Raw genomic sequence first — 16337 nt, 5'->3', positions numbered from 1 at the left:
TTATTTCTAGCTTTAAAAAACCATGGAAACCATAAGAGTTTCAGTTTGTGACAGTCAGTATTTTAGGATATAAAACAAACCCCAAAAACAAAATGCATATTACTGTATTGATTTGATTTGATTGCTCAGAGCAGGACTAGGCAACTGTACACTGGTGGCTCCCAGTGGCAGCGAGAGGTACTGAGAAATGATGAAAGTTGAGGTTAATTAAGTGCACACAGGACTCTGATCTGAGATGAAAGAGTCAAATTCATAGAACAAAATCTGAGGGTTTTTTTTGGCTTTGATGTTTATCAAGGGAGGAAGAAACAGGGTTAGATTTATTTGTGTGACTAATCTTCTCTCTCCTTTATTCTCTTTCAGTTTGAGAAGGTGAGGACCATCACCACCAGGTCTAATTCCATCAAACAGGGCAAGGACCAGCACTTCCCTGTCTTCATGAACGAGAAGGAAGACATACTCTGGTGCACTGAGATGGAGAGGTATGTGAACATGTTCCCTCAAACCACCTTTGTTTACTCTTTAAGAGACAAAAAATCTCCAAATGATCCTCCTGTATTTTTCCCTATTTGGCTACACGTATGTCTGCCCTCCTCTCTATTGTGTTTGTTCTGTATCCGATGGTGTGGCTGTTTTCCCCCGTCAGGATCTTTGGCTTCCCAGTCCACTATACGGACGTGTCCAACATGAGCCGACTGGCAAGGCAGAGGCTCCTCGGCAGATCATGGAGCGTCCCGGTGATCCGCCACCTGTTTGCACCACTCAAAGAATACTTTGCCTGTGTTTGAGCAGCCAGAGCACCCGCTCTGAACCATTTAGGAACTACAACTGTATGTTGTTACTAGAAATAAGAGCCTTGATCCTCAAATTATACTCTTGTATAATTTGCAAGCGAAAACATTGACGTAGATTTCACATTATTTCTTGTATTTGAATTGTAATTCTTATTCTATTTAATTTTGATATGTCATTTTACCTTTTAGCAGTGTTATCAAGTATTGTTGATTTGTTTGTGCAAGCTATACTTGAGACTATGCTTTCTTCTCAAGACACTGAGACAGAAAAGTGCTAAACATGTATTTTAAAAGAGACGGTCGTGCGATGGGAAACACCAGATAGATAGGAAGTGGTTTTGAGATATGTGAAATGTTTCTGCTGTGTGAGCGTACTGTACGTCGGGGGCTGCGAGATTCCCACCTGCAGTGCAGCCATGCTTCCAGCTACTGAGCCTCACAGAGATGTGAAGAGAAAGCAGATTTTCTTCAGTGTCAGGAGAGCTGTGTCTCTGAGAATCCAAAACACCAGATCACATATACCTCTTTGTTTACAGTTTCTATACACAACTGAAGGTAATAAAGGTACTACTGTAATATGGTTACAATACCATGGTGCTCCACAATGATGAGAAACATCATAGCCCATGTGGCAATACAACTTTAGACAATACGGAGCTATTTAACCTGTTGCTGGAAAAACTTGTGTTTGATGTTTTTACACTTAATGAAAAAAAAAAATCTGTTCTGTGCCGTTTTGTTCACTTCAGAGGAAACGTAGAAGTGACAGACAGTAGACTGCAAAATGGAGCAAATCCTCTTTTCTGCATTTTACAGCTTTTATACAGTTTTTACTGGTGCTCATTTAATCTCTCAGCCTTGCTACACTCAGGCTCACTGCCTGGATCTGCACAAACAGAAAGTGAAGCTAGCCACATGGGAAATGATGTTTTCTGTCATTTGAAAAAGAAAAAAAAACTTAAGATCAAAGTCTGTGGTGAGCTACTTTTTTCTAGTTTCATCCTGACCAATGACATTACTGTACAACTGTTAGTAAGCGTGGTCGCTGGAGGTAGGGTGGCCAGGCCGGGTAACTCTCCTCCTCAACTACCACCTCTCTAAACTGAAAAACTGTCAGGTGCAAATCCTCAACAATATGGTGCGGCTTCACAAAGTTCTTCTACCTTTTTATAGCAATTTTGTGCTGTTTTATCAACATTATAAAGCACTTTTATATGTATACTTTCTTTTTTTTTCTTGATATTTTTAAAAAAAATATTGGTTCTTGTGAATTGTTTTTGTTTTGTTTTATGATGTGAACTGATCTACCCTCGTGTAATACTTTTTGTATACAGTAGGGCTGTGCCAATAGAAGTGAAAGAATGGATTTTGATATGTGAAACCCATGTTATTTGACTCATTGTACAGTAGATGGATTGACATTTGCAACCCCCAACCCTTTTCCCTTCTTCCATCATCCATATTGTTCTCTGTTTTAAAGCAGCGATACAGTATGTTACTACCCAGATTCAAAGAGCGTCTATTTCTATTGAGATTGTAAAACGTAAGACAGAGTTAAAGAACTATGTCTCATGCTTTGTATAATATTTTGTCCCTTGTGAAGGACAGTTGGCCCTCGGCCATTTCCCTGATGAATCGTAGTCGTCATGTTGACAAATTTAAGTGCTGATCCAAATTTGGATTACATTCACAAACTAAATTCTCTTGATTGTAACCTCTAAGCTAAACATGGAGGATTTAGGCTTCAGTTTGTCAAAACGAAAAACTGACACAGTGGCTGGCGAGATGTCACCACTCAAAGAGTAAAGAGGGTAATAAAAACAGATGCTATCGCTTATCTATATCATATTTAAGATTCAAAATTTGAAATTTAATTTCTTAATGTAATTAAGTTCTTAAGTGACCTTATTGCCATCATTGTTGTCCATGCACACAGGGCTCAATATGAGTCCTTGTGCTTTGTGATATTTTGACCAGATGTTATTTACCCCCTCCTCCTATGATAATTACATCCCCTCATGTTTGTACATTTTGTACATAGAGTTTTCCGGTTGCTGTTTCAATTTGTTTTTATCTTTTTTTTTTTTTTTTTTTACGTATGAGATGTACAAATATAATTCTTTGCTAATATATATCATCAAATTAGAAAAAAAAATCTTAGGTTAAAAATAAAAATCAAGTGACAAATTTGATTCAAAACTTGCTTTGAGCATTAGCTGTAGGGAGACTCCAAGTCTACTTTTTTCGTACTGATTTGTTTGTGTCAAGTGAATCCAGATTTAATGTCATGTGATCTTAATAGTGGCCTACGGACAGCTTTAAGATGAACGGTCTCAACTTCACTGCACAGCCCTACATGGTGGTGTTTTTTGCTTCGGTTTTCTTTTGTAAGACTTTAAAAGAGGGATTGTAGGTGTTTTCCGATGGTGCTAAACATTTTATCTAATCAAGAAAAATATATTTGATTGGAAGAGAAATAAACATGTCTCAACAATGACTGTTTTTAAGTTCCTTGTAGTAATGGAAAAGAACTATTATTTCACTCATATAAATATATTAACAAAGGCATTTTAACTTTGTACTTGAAAAAATAAGGATAACAAATAATGAAAGGTTTCCTATATTGTTTTAGACTAGAGATTGCTGTAGTTGGTGCTTATCTGTGGGAAAATCGTGTGAGAAAAAAAAACGGTAATAACTTTTACTGTAGCATTATGTATGCTTAATACGCATTACTTCTTAATCCTACATTCCATGCATTAATATTCTCCATGTCTGTTTTCAGAATGTTAAATTGATGCTTATTTGTTTTGTTTTTTTTATCAGCAACATTTCATTTCACTGTTCAAAGGCAGGTCAATAATCTATATTCGGTGATACTGTTGACACTCTGTGTGACTTTCTTTGTCATAACTGTTTATGGCCTATATGCTTTTTTTCCTCAAGACCAGTTCGTACAGCAAATGTAGCAGTCATTCTCCACTTTGAACCCCCCACCCCACCCTTCCTGCCCCTCCCCTCCCCACCCTCCCCCATACTTATGTTTAGTGTCCAGAGAGAAGATAAAGGCTCCGTATGTACTTGTGCTGGAGAACACTTGAATAAATGTATTGTTTTTGTGCAAAACTCTGCCACCTCCTGTTCTTTTTTTTCATTTATAATTAATAAAAATCAACCTAAATGTACAATTAAGACATTAATAGTGAATTTGTGCACTGTGTATAGTGCGGCACCAACATGCGGACTGCGCAGATGTTTACAGATGCTTTGAAATAATCGAACTAGCTCCTACGTCACAAAAAAGATCGTCACAGCAGGAAAAATACAAATGTATTAGTGTAAAAAATAAAATGAATTTAAGTTGCTTCAGTTGAATCAAGGTTTACTGGGACACCTAAACAAAACAGAAACTTTATATTAGGAGAAACTTTTTTGTAATTATGAGATAACAAGTCATCAATTGAGGGAAAAACATTTCTTAAAAAGGCAGATATGGCCTTTAATTAACACATAACCTCTTTATCCTCCAGTCATAATTACTGCTGTCACCACTCTGTCAACCTCTGGACAATCAGAGACTAAAACAGACAAGATGGAGACACATACACATCAATATTCAGCCCCAGTTTCCATGCCATCGTGCCCTCTAGCAGGGGGTTTAGTTCCTCAGTGTCTTAACACCTGGGTCTTCTTTACCACCTTTGGTGCTCTAAATAAGGGTGTTGCCCTGCAGCTACTCTCTGATCATGGTGCCACTGAACAGCCCTTCAGTGCAGCCTTCAATCAGGCAGAGTTTATGGGCTCACACGTCTCACTAATGCTACACACTCATACATGTATAATTTATGTTTCTTTTTCCTCCATTTATTTTCATTTAGATGTTGCAGGTCAAGTATAAATCATGTTAAGATAACACATAAAGATGATAAGGTTATTAAATAAATCTTAAATAGATTAATAAATCCCTTGAATGCTCATGGTGACATTTAAGCCATTAAATCCATGATTAAGGTGATGATCTGACGTTAGGTGTATTATGCAGCCTCACTCTGTTGTTCTCTGCAGCTCACCCTCTCCCTCTCACAGTGGTACAGCCGCCTTAAAGTGGACACGCCCTGAGCCCAAAGTAATTGGTTGCTTAGGCGACCAAGCCTTCACTCAGAGCTGCTGATTGGAGAGTCGCACCATCGCACTGCCTGGATGCTGCGAGCAACGTCAAGTTAACCATGAAAAGGCGAAATGTGACCGGAAACCACAAGATCTGCCTTCAAAGTGAAAGTTTTTTTAAATGTACTGATGTCATGCTTCAATAATAGATAGAAGAAGACTGGTAAACTAATTAGGTATTTGCATTTGGTAGAATAAAATAAGCCTTAGGAACACCTGTAATTGGGAGGAGCTTAAATGGATTTTTGTATCCAGCACCTTTCTCACTAAGATGTGGATGTACTCAGAGTTGTGCATGTAAACAGTTGTTGTTGTGTGAGAAAAGTTATGAAATATTATCAGCGTCACATTTGTATCTTATAGTGCATCCATGGAGAAGCCAGTTGAGCAATCTGCATGACTTTTTTCTGTGATATGAAATGAAAGTACTTATTGAAACATTAAAAAAAACAAGTATACTGTATATGAATTAAGGGTATAATGTAAGTAAGTATAGGATTATGAAACTGATAGAAAAACCTTGTCCAATCCAATATTTACAACCTGACAGACCAAAATTCAATTCAGTTACACCACTTTGCATGTCTAAAAAAATGTTTTAAAAAAATCTCAATTTCAAGTAAAAGTCTTGCATGAAAAATCACATTCAAGTAAAACTTGGCCTTCATAAGTATTAACAGAAAATCTAGTAAATCTTTTCAGTAAAAGTAGTGGTTTGGTCCTTCTGACTGATTATTATTATAGCATCATTAGATTATTAATACTGAAGCATCAGTGTGTAAGCAGCATGTTACTGCAATATACTATAATGCATTACTACTAGAAGCATCATAGTAACATGAACTGAAAATGCAAAGTACCTCAACTTGTCCTTAAAGTGCAACAATTTGTGCTTTATTTTGAAGGCGATAACCGGAAGCACTGCCTATTTCCTATTGCTGAATTGACAGACGGCTGATGCTGCGGTCTGCTGGTCCCGGACCGGCCAGGAAGGCATCCATCTGGTGCGTGTGCCTCCTTGGGAAGTGCCATCCGCGGATTGTGTTGCAATCTGTTCCTGTCAGAAAGTAAGCAGAGAGCCGAGAGGAGCAGCAGGCCTGCAGAGGAGGTATGTAGTTGCACATCAGAAGCATTATTCTGACCGGTTGTCTGCATTCCGGCTGCAGCGGCTGTATCGGGGATGGGAAGGAAAGAGAGGGAGAAAATCCTCTCTCCTGGAGCCTGGACACTTTGTTTCCATGTCCCCCCCCCTTATGGCCACACGTCTGGGTGGCAGCCCTGCCTGCCTGCTGGTTCTTGCCATCCCCTCAGGGTCTCTTCACACCCTAAGGTACTCCGCCTCACCTGGCAGCAGGAATGCATGATTGTAGGTGAGGGGGTAGACAGACAGAAACCTGCTGTTTGCTGTGGAGGAAGGAGAGCAGGGACTAGGGGGGAGTCGGTAATGAATGCTGTGCAGCCGATCACGCCGGATGGAGACCGGTTTCTTTGTGTCAAGTCGCACAAGTAGAAGTGTCATCATCTCACTGCGCTCACACTTGACCAGCAAAACCTCCGCAATGGACAAAAATAACATGCATGATGGATGTAAATGTACCTGGGATTTCACGTGATTTGTTACTGGAAATTATAAGATTTGAATGGACTGTTTAAATATATAGAAATATGAGACATTTAACCCAAATACTATAGGGCCTGTAGTGTAATAACCTCTCCAAAGTGATAAAAAAAAACCAGGTGATTCAATTGTTGTTCATTCAGGAGCTGCTTGTGTTGAATCTGTGGACGTTAAATGCTTTTTGGGTGGTTTTATTTCATATATATGCGACTTGGACTATTTGTTTACATTGATGTTTTTTATGCAGGAAACATAAGCTTACCTGACTAACTGGCATTAACTTCCATAGTGGTCGCTGTAATAAAATAATAACTTTATTATAGCCTGTAGCTGCTGAAATATGAGTTCACGCCCTTTTATATGTAATGTGTTAGTGGTGGCGGATGAATATGAAAGGATGAACCCTGCCTCACGCTATCAGCCACTATATCTGGATGTGTGAAGGAGTCCATGCCATGCAGTAAAGTTGCCGCACCCTCATACGTACGCATCCTGCAAGCAGAAATGCACGCAAGCACGCAGGATGGGCACACACACACACACATACACACACACACACACACACACACACACACACACACACAGACTACATCACATCACATCATTAATACTGGGGTGTAGAAGAAAGGGAGGGGAAAGATCTTGGAGATTATTTCTTTGTTACTGATGAACTGATGAACAGTACCAGTAATCAGTTAATTTATTTATTTTTGGGTAATTGTTTAGATCACTTTGTGTTGTGTGTGAGACAGAAAAAGGAGTGGATTACACTTTGTGGTTGTAGCCCCTTAAAATTAAGTCTCATCTGCCTGCCTGTGACTCACTCTCACCAGTCAATAGGGTGTGGGCAGTCAGATTGCATCATTTGAATATTCTTTTTGTAATAAAAAAGCAAAAACCAAAGCCAATTTATAATAATAAGATTATTATTACATATAAAAATGACTTCTTATTTTCATTGGACTACTGATAGTATAGAGACAGAGAGGATACTAGGGTAGAGAGAGGGGTATAGCCGAACATGTAATAATAAAGCTCTCTGGCCAGACTCACACCAGCTGTGATTACATAATATGTGTCTCTGCCACTAGTCCACCATATTATTATTTCATATTGGTTCCTGCCTGATTAAGGTCTGGTGACACAGGTGATTGATCTTGTCTGGGTGCTGACCCCAGGGTTGAAAGCATATTGGAGTATCATAACACAACATTAGAGTATCATATTACGCAACATTGGAGTATCATAACACAACATAATTAAACATGTTCAGCTGTTATATAACTTTACAGTGAGCCAACATCATTGGAAGTAGCTTTATGCTGTTTTAATTCTTTCTTTTCAAATAATGTCCTTTTATAAAATACAGTTTTTGTTCACAATTGTTTGCCTCATTGTGATCCACGACTGGATTCAGCTTCTTTTTATTTACCACTACACCACTGTGCACTGGGACGTCAGGTCACAGGCGGTGACTGACACAGACTACTCAGCCTCGTAGCTGATGTCAGTCACAGCCTGACAGTCTGGTCACAGAGCAGCATCACTGACTAATCTCTCTGCTAGTCTTACTATACTTACTATACGGCCTCACAATGAGGTACTTTAAAACAGTCTTCTCTAATTATTTGTAGGATTTATATTTATAGTCAAATCAACTTTGTTTTTTTGAGCTGACAAAAAGGCTAAAAATATTTCTCTCTTCCTTACAGAGCTATAGCCATGTCTTCCAGCTCAGCGATGGTGCGGATCCTGATCAAGGGCGGCAAGGTGGTGAACGACGACTGCACCCAGGAGGCAGATGTCTACATTGAGAATGGCATCATCCAGCAGGTGGGGAAGGAGCTGATGATCCCAGGTGGGGCCAAAGTGATCGACGCCTCGGGTAAACTGGTCCTACCCGGGGGCATCGACACCAGCGTCCACTTGGAGGAGAGCTTCATGAACGCCACCACGGCAGATGACTTCTACAGCGGCACCAAGGTAAGGAGGAGGAAGAGAGGAGGAAAGAGGTGGTTTAGGCTGGAAGTAGGGAATCACCCCTTTCAGTCAAAGCATGAGATAAAGATTTAAAATACAGTCTTAAAACTAACTTATGTTCATCATTTGATTTATTTAAATATGCCCTAATTTTGGACTTTTCACATCATTACAAATGTATTTGTCACTTGTGCATCAGATAGAGAACTTGAGCTTCTCCACTGATGCTAATTTTAACTAAGATGTCAGTGACGCCTCTTTTTGTTGGCTTTTGATTAGAAGAGACTGTTGTATTTATATTTGGCAACAAATGTGTTGGTTATTTCAGACAGATCTATTCCAGCTGTTAAAGAAAGAGAGAAGAAATAAGAAGTTAGTAAATGAATATAATAGATCTTGAACTTTGACAGTAAAACTGAAATGAAAAATAAAGCATTACAGTGGAGCAAAAGCAACATGAAAAAAGACGATGCTCTAAGTTGGCTATATGTTTGAAGGTATTGTCAGATATTTAGCAACCACAAACTTTTGGATGTTCTTACAGCAGAGGCGACAGCTAGTTGATTAATTGATTCGTCGCTGGACAGATTATTATTCTAAAACTATTTTGTGTAATTTGTTTTTAAACTCTAGTTTCAGCTTCTTAAATGTGAAAAAGTTTCTGGTTTGCTAATATTTTTGAACACTTGATGTAATAAATACACCGTCTTTTACACTTTTCTTATATTTTATAGGTAAAATGATTAATGAATTAATCCAGAAAATAATCAGTATATTTATCAATAATAAATCATTATAAATAATCATTAGTTGCAGTTTTATGGTTTTTTGTTTGTTTTGTTTTTTGAGGTTGCAGAGATTGTTTCTCCAGCTTGATCACAAAGATGATTTAGCACTTTGCTGCTGCTGCTGCTGTAGCAGGCGAGACTAATAGCTGCCAGAAAGACTGTAGTGGAGTCATCATGGATGCTGATAAGACTGGGATACCCCTGTCTGCTTCAGGGCACCATGATGACTCATCACTGTGTAGCACTTTGAGATGATGGGAGCTGAGAGATGACATACATTGGTTTTCAGTAGTTATGGTGACTGGACAAACCGCGACTGGTAGACGCTGGTGACAGACACTATTCTCCACTGTTCTCTACCCTCGCCCCTCATTCCTCTCTCCGTCTTCCCCCGCACCCCTCCCTCAGCCGCTCCACTGCTGCCGTGCTTCAGAATAAGTCCAGAGACAAATGCAGATCAGTATCTGTTTCCATGGATACCAGGGGGCTGCTGCAAAGACTGCCGCAAAGCCTTTTCACTCACGCCATTGTGCTTAGAGACAATGGTTCTCAGACCTCCGGCCCCCCCCCCCCCCCCATTCGTCTTCCCTCCACTACACACTACTCGACTCTCTAGGGTCAGCTGACAGATGCTCGCTGAAGCATGCACTTATACACAAAACACACTCTGTATTCATTTGTTGGGATTGTAGCAATTTACAACAATTTACAGTTACATTTACATGTTATTAAGCAGGTATTACTGATGCTGCAAGGATAATAATCTGGAGTATTTCAATCATAATTGCAGCTTTAAATGTCTCTTGATTTTACTGTGAGGGGCAGTCAACCCTGTGCTCTAACTACTTAAGGATTTATATTCCCCATAACAGATAAGCGTTAATGGTAATTGATGCTTTTACTGTTGTGCTTGCAGTAGGAGCTGTGATGATTTGTAGAAAAGAGTCTCGTCAGTATTTATGGGCTGAATCCATTAATACATTAAGCTTTTGCCTCAGTCTACCTAAATACCTGCATTTAATAGTCATTTCAGTTGATTTAAGGTGTGCTCATTTCAGTTCATCTCAGATCTTTAACTGCAATCAATTAAAAGAAAACCACACAGTAAAACACGGGTGCAAACGGACCTCAAATGACCCTCCACCCCTCCACAAAAAAACAATGCAACACAATAGGTTTTGCATATTAAATAAAAGAATTATATCCTATATTAAATTGTCTGACTGATTGAGTGCCTTTATGTGTGTTTTCTTAGGCTGCTTTAGCTGGTGGTACAACAATGGTGATTGGACACGTCCTGCCAGAGAAGAATGAGTCTTTGCTGGAAGCCTACGAGAATTGTCGCAGCTCAGCGGACTCCAAAAGCTGCTGTGACTACGCTCTGCACGTGGGAGTTACTTGGTGGGGACCCAAGGTACTGTAACAATTTTACATGGCTCATTTTGTTTCATATTTTAAAATCTTAAAAGGTTGTTAGTCTGTGATGTTCAGGAGACAGTGTGTTACTTTTGCTGTTGGTCTGTTAGTGAATTCCTACAACTCCCAGAATGCTTTATGGCACCCTCCAGTGACAAGATGTTTACATGTTTTTTCAGCTCCCTGTATATGTAATTAGACATGGTCACATGGTGATAGTCAGAATAATACCTACATGAGAGAGATATTTTATGCCAGGACAAAGCAAGAATCCAGTCATATTTAAATGTCATGTAGCTGTGTTGAATTATGCTTAATTGACGCCATTTCTTTAGAGAAATTACTCTTTTTCTGGGATGACTGTATAAAATGGTGATTAAGAAAGTAAGTCTTGCTGCTTGGGTCTGGTAGTTTACAATAAAATCTATTTTTTATTTTTATTTGAACTAAAATACTCTTAAAATTACATCAAATTCTACTTGTACATGAGAATTAAAGCAATACTACATCACAAAACAACATTGGCACCAAAATTAAAGCCCACCGGTTGCTGTGGACTCTGCTGTGCACAGGCGCACTTTGCAAGCTGAGCTTTGTTGCAGCTCATTTACATTTACACTTCCCTGCAGGTGCGGGCTGAGATGGAGAAGCTGGTGAGGGAGAAAGGAGTGAATTCCTTTCAGATGTTCATGGCCTATAAGGACATGTACATGCTGAGGGACGGTGAGCTCTTCCAAGCCCTGCAGCACTGTAAGGATATTGGCGCCATAGCAAGGGTCCATGCTGAGAATGGAGAACTGGTGGCAGAGGCAAGGGAGAATCACTTCATTACTTTACTTTGTCATTCATATTTCAGTCCATTATATCTACTAAAGTTCATTGTTCTCATTCATTCATTGCATTTGGTTGTACTTTGTTATACATAATTTACAGTCATGGTATTCTCCTGCTTCCTCACAGGGTGCAAAGGAAGCACTGGACCTGGGCATCAGTGGCCCCGAGGGGATTGAAATCAGCAGGCCTGAAGAGGTATGAAAGTCTTTCCCTCTAATCACTGTCAGTCAATAAAACTGACCTGGACTATTAACTAGTATTAATATTACTTCTTAGATAGATAGATAGATAGATACATAGATAGATACATAGATAGATAGAACTACAGTGCAGCAGCAGCATTTCACACAGTGACAATAACAACATATAATATAAGAATATAAAGAACAAACTATACATAATAAAATAGCAAAATAGCAAATGAAATAAAATAAATAAAATGTAATGTACAAAAGTATATACAACTAATTGGCAGTGTTGATTTTAGTGCAAAGTAAAAAATGTGTGATGTGTGTAACTGTGTGTAGAAAATAAAGTGCATAGAATAAATCTGCTGTTGTAGTTTAGTGTCTCCCAATTATTCCTCACACTGTTGTGTTTCTTTACAGTTGGAAGCAGAGGCGACTCACAGGGCAATAACCATCGCCAACAGGGTGAGTGAGAGATCTGTGGCTCAATTAAATACATTTATAATGATCAAAAGACAAAAATCAAACCTTTAAGCATCTCTTATTCTTCTGTGTGTTATCTGTTAGGCCCACTGCCCGATCTATCTTGTCAGTGTGTCCAGTATGCATGCAGGAGATGTGGTGGCTACAGCTAAGATGCAGGGTGAGGCTGATTTTCTGTAATTATAGAGATTTTGATGATTCCATGAACTTATAGGATTTGTCAAATATTTCTGTTTTTCTGGATGAAATTGTAGTTTTTAAATTGTTACTGGTATGTTTTCTCAGTGTGAAACTCCTCATTGTTTGGACAAGTAAGGATTTGCTGTCTTAATCTTTGAAGCTTGTTTAATCTCTTCCCCTTTTCTCACTGTGCTGTCTGACTACAGGCAAGGTGGTTCATGGGGAAACCACCACGGCCCACACTGTGCTGAACGGTATGCAGTACTATCATCAGGACTGGTCCCATGCTGCTGCCCATGTTATCGTGCCTCCTCTCCGTCTGGATCCCAGTACACCTAATTTCCTAATGAGCTTGCTGGGAAAGTAAGAAAAACACTGTTAAATCTTCTATTAAATGCAATATAATGCTGTAAAATCTAAATGTCACCTTCCATCTATTTGTATCCCGGCCACAGTGACACCCTGAATGTTGTTGGGTCCGACCACCGTCCTTTCACCATTAAACAGAAGGCCATGGGCAAGGATGATTTCACAAAGATCCCCCATGGTGTTCCTGGCATTCAGGACCGTATGAGCGTCATCTGGGAGAAAGGAGTGGTATGTGGAGCTCTTTTGTTCCTGTCTGGCTGCCAGAGAATGTCCAGAAATAGGACACCTGTTTTAGTTTGGTGGTTATTAAAAATAAACACAGATAGTAGAAGCATAAAAAAAACATGCTCCTGCTTTTGGTGCAACAAATGATTTGGTCAGATTTAGTGTGAGAGCGATAATGAGATAATTTAATATAATTTGTGTCATATTTCACAGATTGGAGGTAAAATGGATGAAAATCGCTTTGTAGCAGTCACAAGCTCGAACGCAGCCAAGATCTACAACCTCTACCCAAGGAAAGGCAGGATCATCCCGGGAGCAGATGCTGATGTGGTAGTCTGGGACCCCGAGGGATCCAAGTATGAAACTCAATCCCTTAAATCGACCAGCTTGTCTTGCTGCAGCTTTTATCTCGAATCTCTGAGGCTGATCAGGTTTTTCATCTGACTAAAACTGGGTCATGTCTTTCCATCTCTGCCTGCAGGACCATTTCTGTGGATAACCAGTTCCAGGGAGGAGATGTGAACCTGTATGAAGGTCTTCGTTGTCACGGTGTGCCCCTGGTCACCATCAGCCGCGGGCGTCTGGTCTATGAAAATGGCATGTTCACGTGTGCTGAGGGCTCTGGAAAGTTTTGCCCACTGAGAACCTTCCCAGATTACCTTTACAAGAAGATGGTTCAGAGAGAAAAGGTATCAGACTGAAATGTATTTATGAAAACCACAATCTGAAAGCTATGTAAATCAGTTAAAGTGACGATGATGATGATCTGTGAAACACTGTAAAACTGATACACTGATTTTTAGACAGCTATTTGTGTTGAATTTTTAAGTTTTAATTATAGGGTGTATATTAACTTCATCATCTAATTATATTATTTCTTAGATGTCCATACAAGATACTTTAACACAATCATAGCACATGTACAAACAAGCTTTTAACACCAAATCTTTAAACTGAATCAGCATTGTTACTGAACCAATTGGTAGCTTTTAGCAGCACCGTTGTTAAATCAGCTGTGACCCAGTGTGTTACTTGAAAATGTATTCAAGAGACAGATCATTATAATGTGATAATTCTGTTGCAAGTGGCTCAGGTAGCTGCTAAGCTACAGTATTAACCTTAGAGCCAGAGCTTATAAAGGTCTAGTGTTTTACTGAGCTGAACGTAATGGCTTGAAACAGAAAAAGATTGAAAGTAATACTGAATTGAAAACAGAATCAGCACACAATATCACGCTATTATGAACTGTGATTCACTTACAGATGTAAAGTGCATATGAATGGTGATGATCTTAAGAAACTCGATAGCTGGTGTCTACAAATCTGAACTGAGTTTAACATTTTTTTCTCACAAGTCAATTTCTGCTTGTGTTTTTTTTGTTCTCAATAAATTATGGTCACAACTCTCGTGAGCTACAGTGAATTGCAGAGGAATTGGCTGGTAGGGCACAAGATTTTTTACACTGTCACATTTTCCATTTCAGTGTATGTAATAAAGCTGCTGTTAGTGGTAATAGTCCTTCAAAGAGCTACTTCTAGGTAATTTACTGAATTAGTCATCAACACAAGTAATCTTAATTTTGTCTGAGTAATATTAAAGTTAAGTAGCAGCTGAGTAGAAATATACTTTATCGAAGTATACATTTCAGCCTTGCTGTTACTAATGATGTACAGGTACAATACTGGTAGCTGAAACATTGTGAAGCCATGAAAGTCAGTCCTCTTGTAACATTTCCCTGTGAAAGTTGGATTTTGCTTTAACATGTTCACTAACTTAATTATTTGTTTGTTTGTGTGTGTGTGTTTGTGTTGTCATGGTGATCTACCAGTGCCAGGCGGTTAAAGCTGTGGAGCGAGAACCCTACACAGGTGATGTCGTCGCAGTGCTGAACTCAGGAAAGAGGGACTTTGGAGTTCAAGACGTGGACACTCCGACACGCCCCTGCACCCGGCACGGAGGTATGAGGGACCTGCAAGAATCCAGCTTCAGCCTGTCTGGTGAGTATCAACAGATCTAGATATGAAATACCACGTATTATCCAAGCAGGAGAATCTTTTCAGGCTGTGTCCATTTATATAAACTGAAAAGTATTTACATGATTATAGTTACTAGTGTCAGTGTGGTGAGACTGGCCGGGATGCTGCATTTAAAACATACACTGATTGGCCTGATGAGGGAGCTCTAGTTAAAATAACTTGAGATACACTGCATCTTGTTGGCTCTGTACGGTCTATAGTTGGCTCAGAATATGCCTGCATCAGCTGTGGAGGATGAAACACAGCATTTTCATCCTTTCTTATGACAGATTAGCAGCTTAATTTATGTTGAATTTTCCAAACTGCTTTGCAACCAAAGTGTAGGAAGCTCACACCATCCTCTTTTTTAACTATATTCTTTCCGATTACACATATTCAGACCTGGGAGTTGCCCATTACCCCTTTAGGCAACTGAGCAGCAGAGGTTTTTGGTCTCAAATCTACCTTAGGAAGTTGGAACATACTTGATTTTCTTGACTTGAATATTGCCAGATTTTAAGCCAAATTAAACCTTAATTGTATCTTTTCCACCCAGTTATTTGGCAGTATCCGTTGACGATTAGAGAGGCTTTTCTGATGGAATTGGAAGAATTGCTTTAGTGCGTAAATCCCCCTGGAGTTGTTTGGGATTTAACATAAGCTGTTAAGAGAACCCTTTTATAATAACATGAGAAAATATGATTGAGCTGCTTAGAAGTATCAGTTCGTTTAGTTTCGCCCCTAAACGCTCACAATCACTGCTCCAGGTGCCCAGATCGATGACAACATTCCAAAGAGATCCTCGGCCAGGATCCTCGCTCCGCCCGGAGGAAGATCCAGCGGGATCTGGTAACCAGTCAGACGGCTGTTACGTGAAGTGGAAGAATGACACCTGAAGAGAAACATATGGCCAAGCACTTGTTTTTTGTTCTGGAAGCTTAGAATACGTGTAAGGGAGTCATGTTTTCATTTTGAGCTCAGCACAGTTATTTAGGACTGTAAGTGTATGACATTGCCATAATAAAATTTGAATGTGGGTCAAGGAAAAACCTTTTGTTAAGTGGTTATACCTTCCAAATTTCAGTCAAAATGTTAACCAAATATAAGCAGCAGATATAAACGAGTTGCCAATGAAGTACTTTGGCTATTGGATTGTGTTAGGGGAAATATGTATCTTACTCATAGTTTTAGGAATATGAAGGTGAGTCATGGTTTTTATGATGCGATTGTGTTACCTCACTGTAAAATACGATTTTGCACTTGTATCATGTACTATTTAG

At 39.3% G+C, this 16337-nt stretch overlaps 2 protein-coding genes across 8 annotated transcripts in view; both read left to right on the top strand.

Annotated features, from left to right (window-relative positions):
- The window catches only part of LOC128375043 (DNA (cytosine-5)-methyltransferase 3A-like), a 48971-nt gene extending 44997 nt beyond the window's left edge, over positions 1-3974 (top strand). For 4 of the 7 annotated variants that reach the window (XM_053335279.1, XM_053335278.1, XM_053335276.1 and 1 more), the window contains 2 exons: positions 364-482; positions 647-3974. In XM_053335279.1, coding sequence (XP_053191254.1) covers positions 364-482; positions 647-788 — 261 coding nt within the window. In that variant the 3' untranslated portion in view covers positions 789-3974. Of the gene's footprint in view, positions 1-363 lie in introns of all 7 variants that reach the window. The other 3 variants (XM_053335277.1, XM_053335274.1, XM_053335273.1) reach the window with 1 other exon arrangement.
- Positions 3975-8295: 4321 nt separating this feature from the next.
- Positions 8296-15910, top strand: dpysl5a (dihydropyrimidinase like 5a). Its single transcript, XM_053335354.1, has 12 exons — positions 8296-8562; positions 10603-10761; positions 11393-11572; positions 11724-11792; positions 12206-12250; positions 12353-12428; positions 12655-12811; positions 12904-13045; positions 13256-13398; positions 13524-13731; positions 14871-15039; positions 15825-15910. Exons 1-12 carry the CDS (start codon positions 8302-8304, stop codon positions 15908-15910), a joined length of 1695 nt encoding a protein of 564 aa, XP_053191329.1. The 5' UTR covers positions 8296-8301.
- Positions 15911-16337: the final 427 nt, after the last annotated feature.

This window comes from Scomber japonicus, chromosome 16 (assembly GCF_027409825.1).
Source record: "Scomber japonicus isolate fScoJap1 chromosome 16, fScoJap1.pri, whole genome shotgun sequence".
NCBI classification, from domain to species: domain Eukaryota; kingdom Metazoa; phylum Chordata; class Actinopteri; order Scombriformes; family Scombridae; genus Scomber; species Scomber japonicus.
Note: the sequence above shows the minus strand (reverse complement) of the source record. Positions and strands in the feature narration are given on the sequence as shown.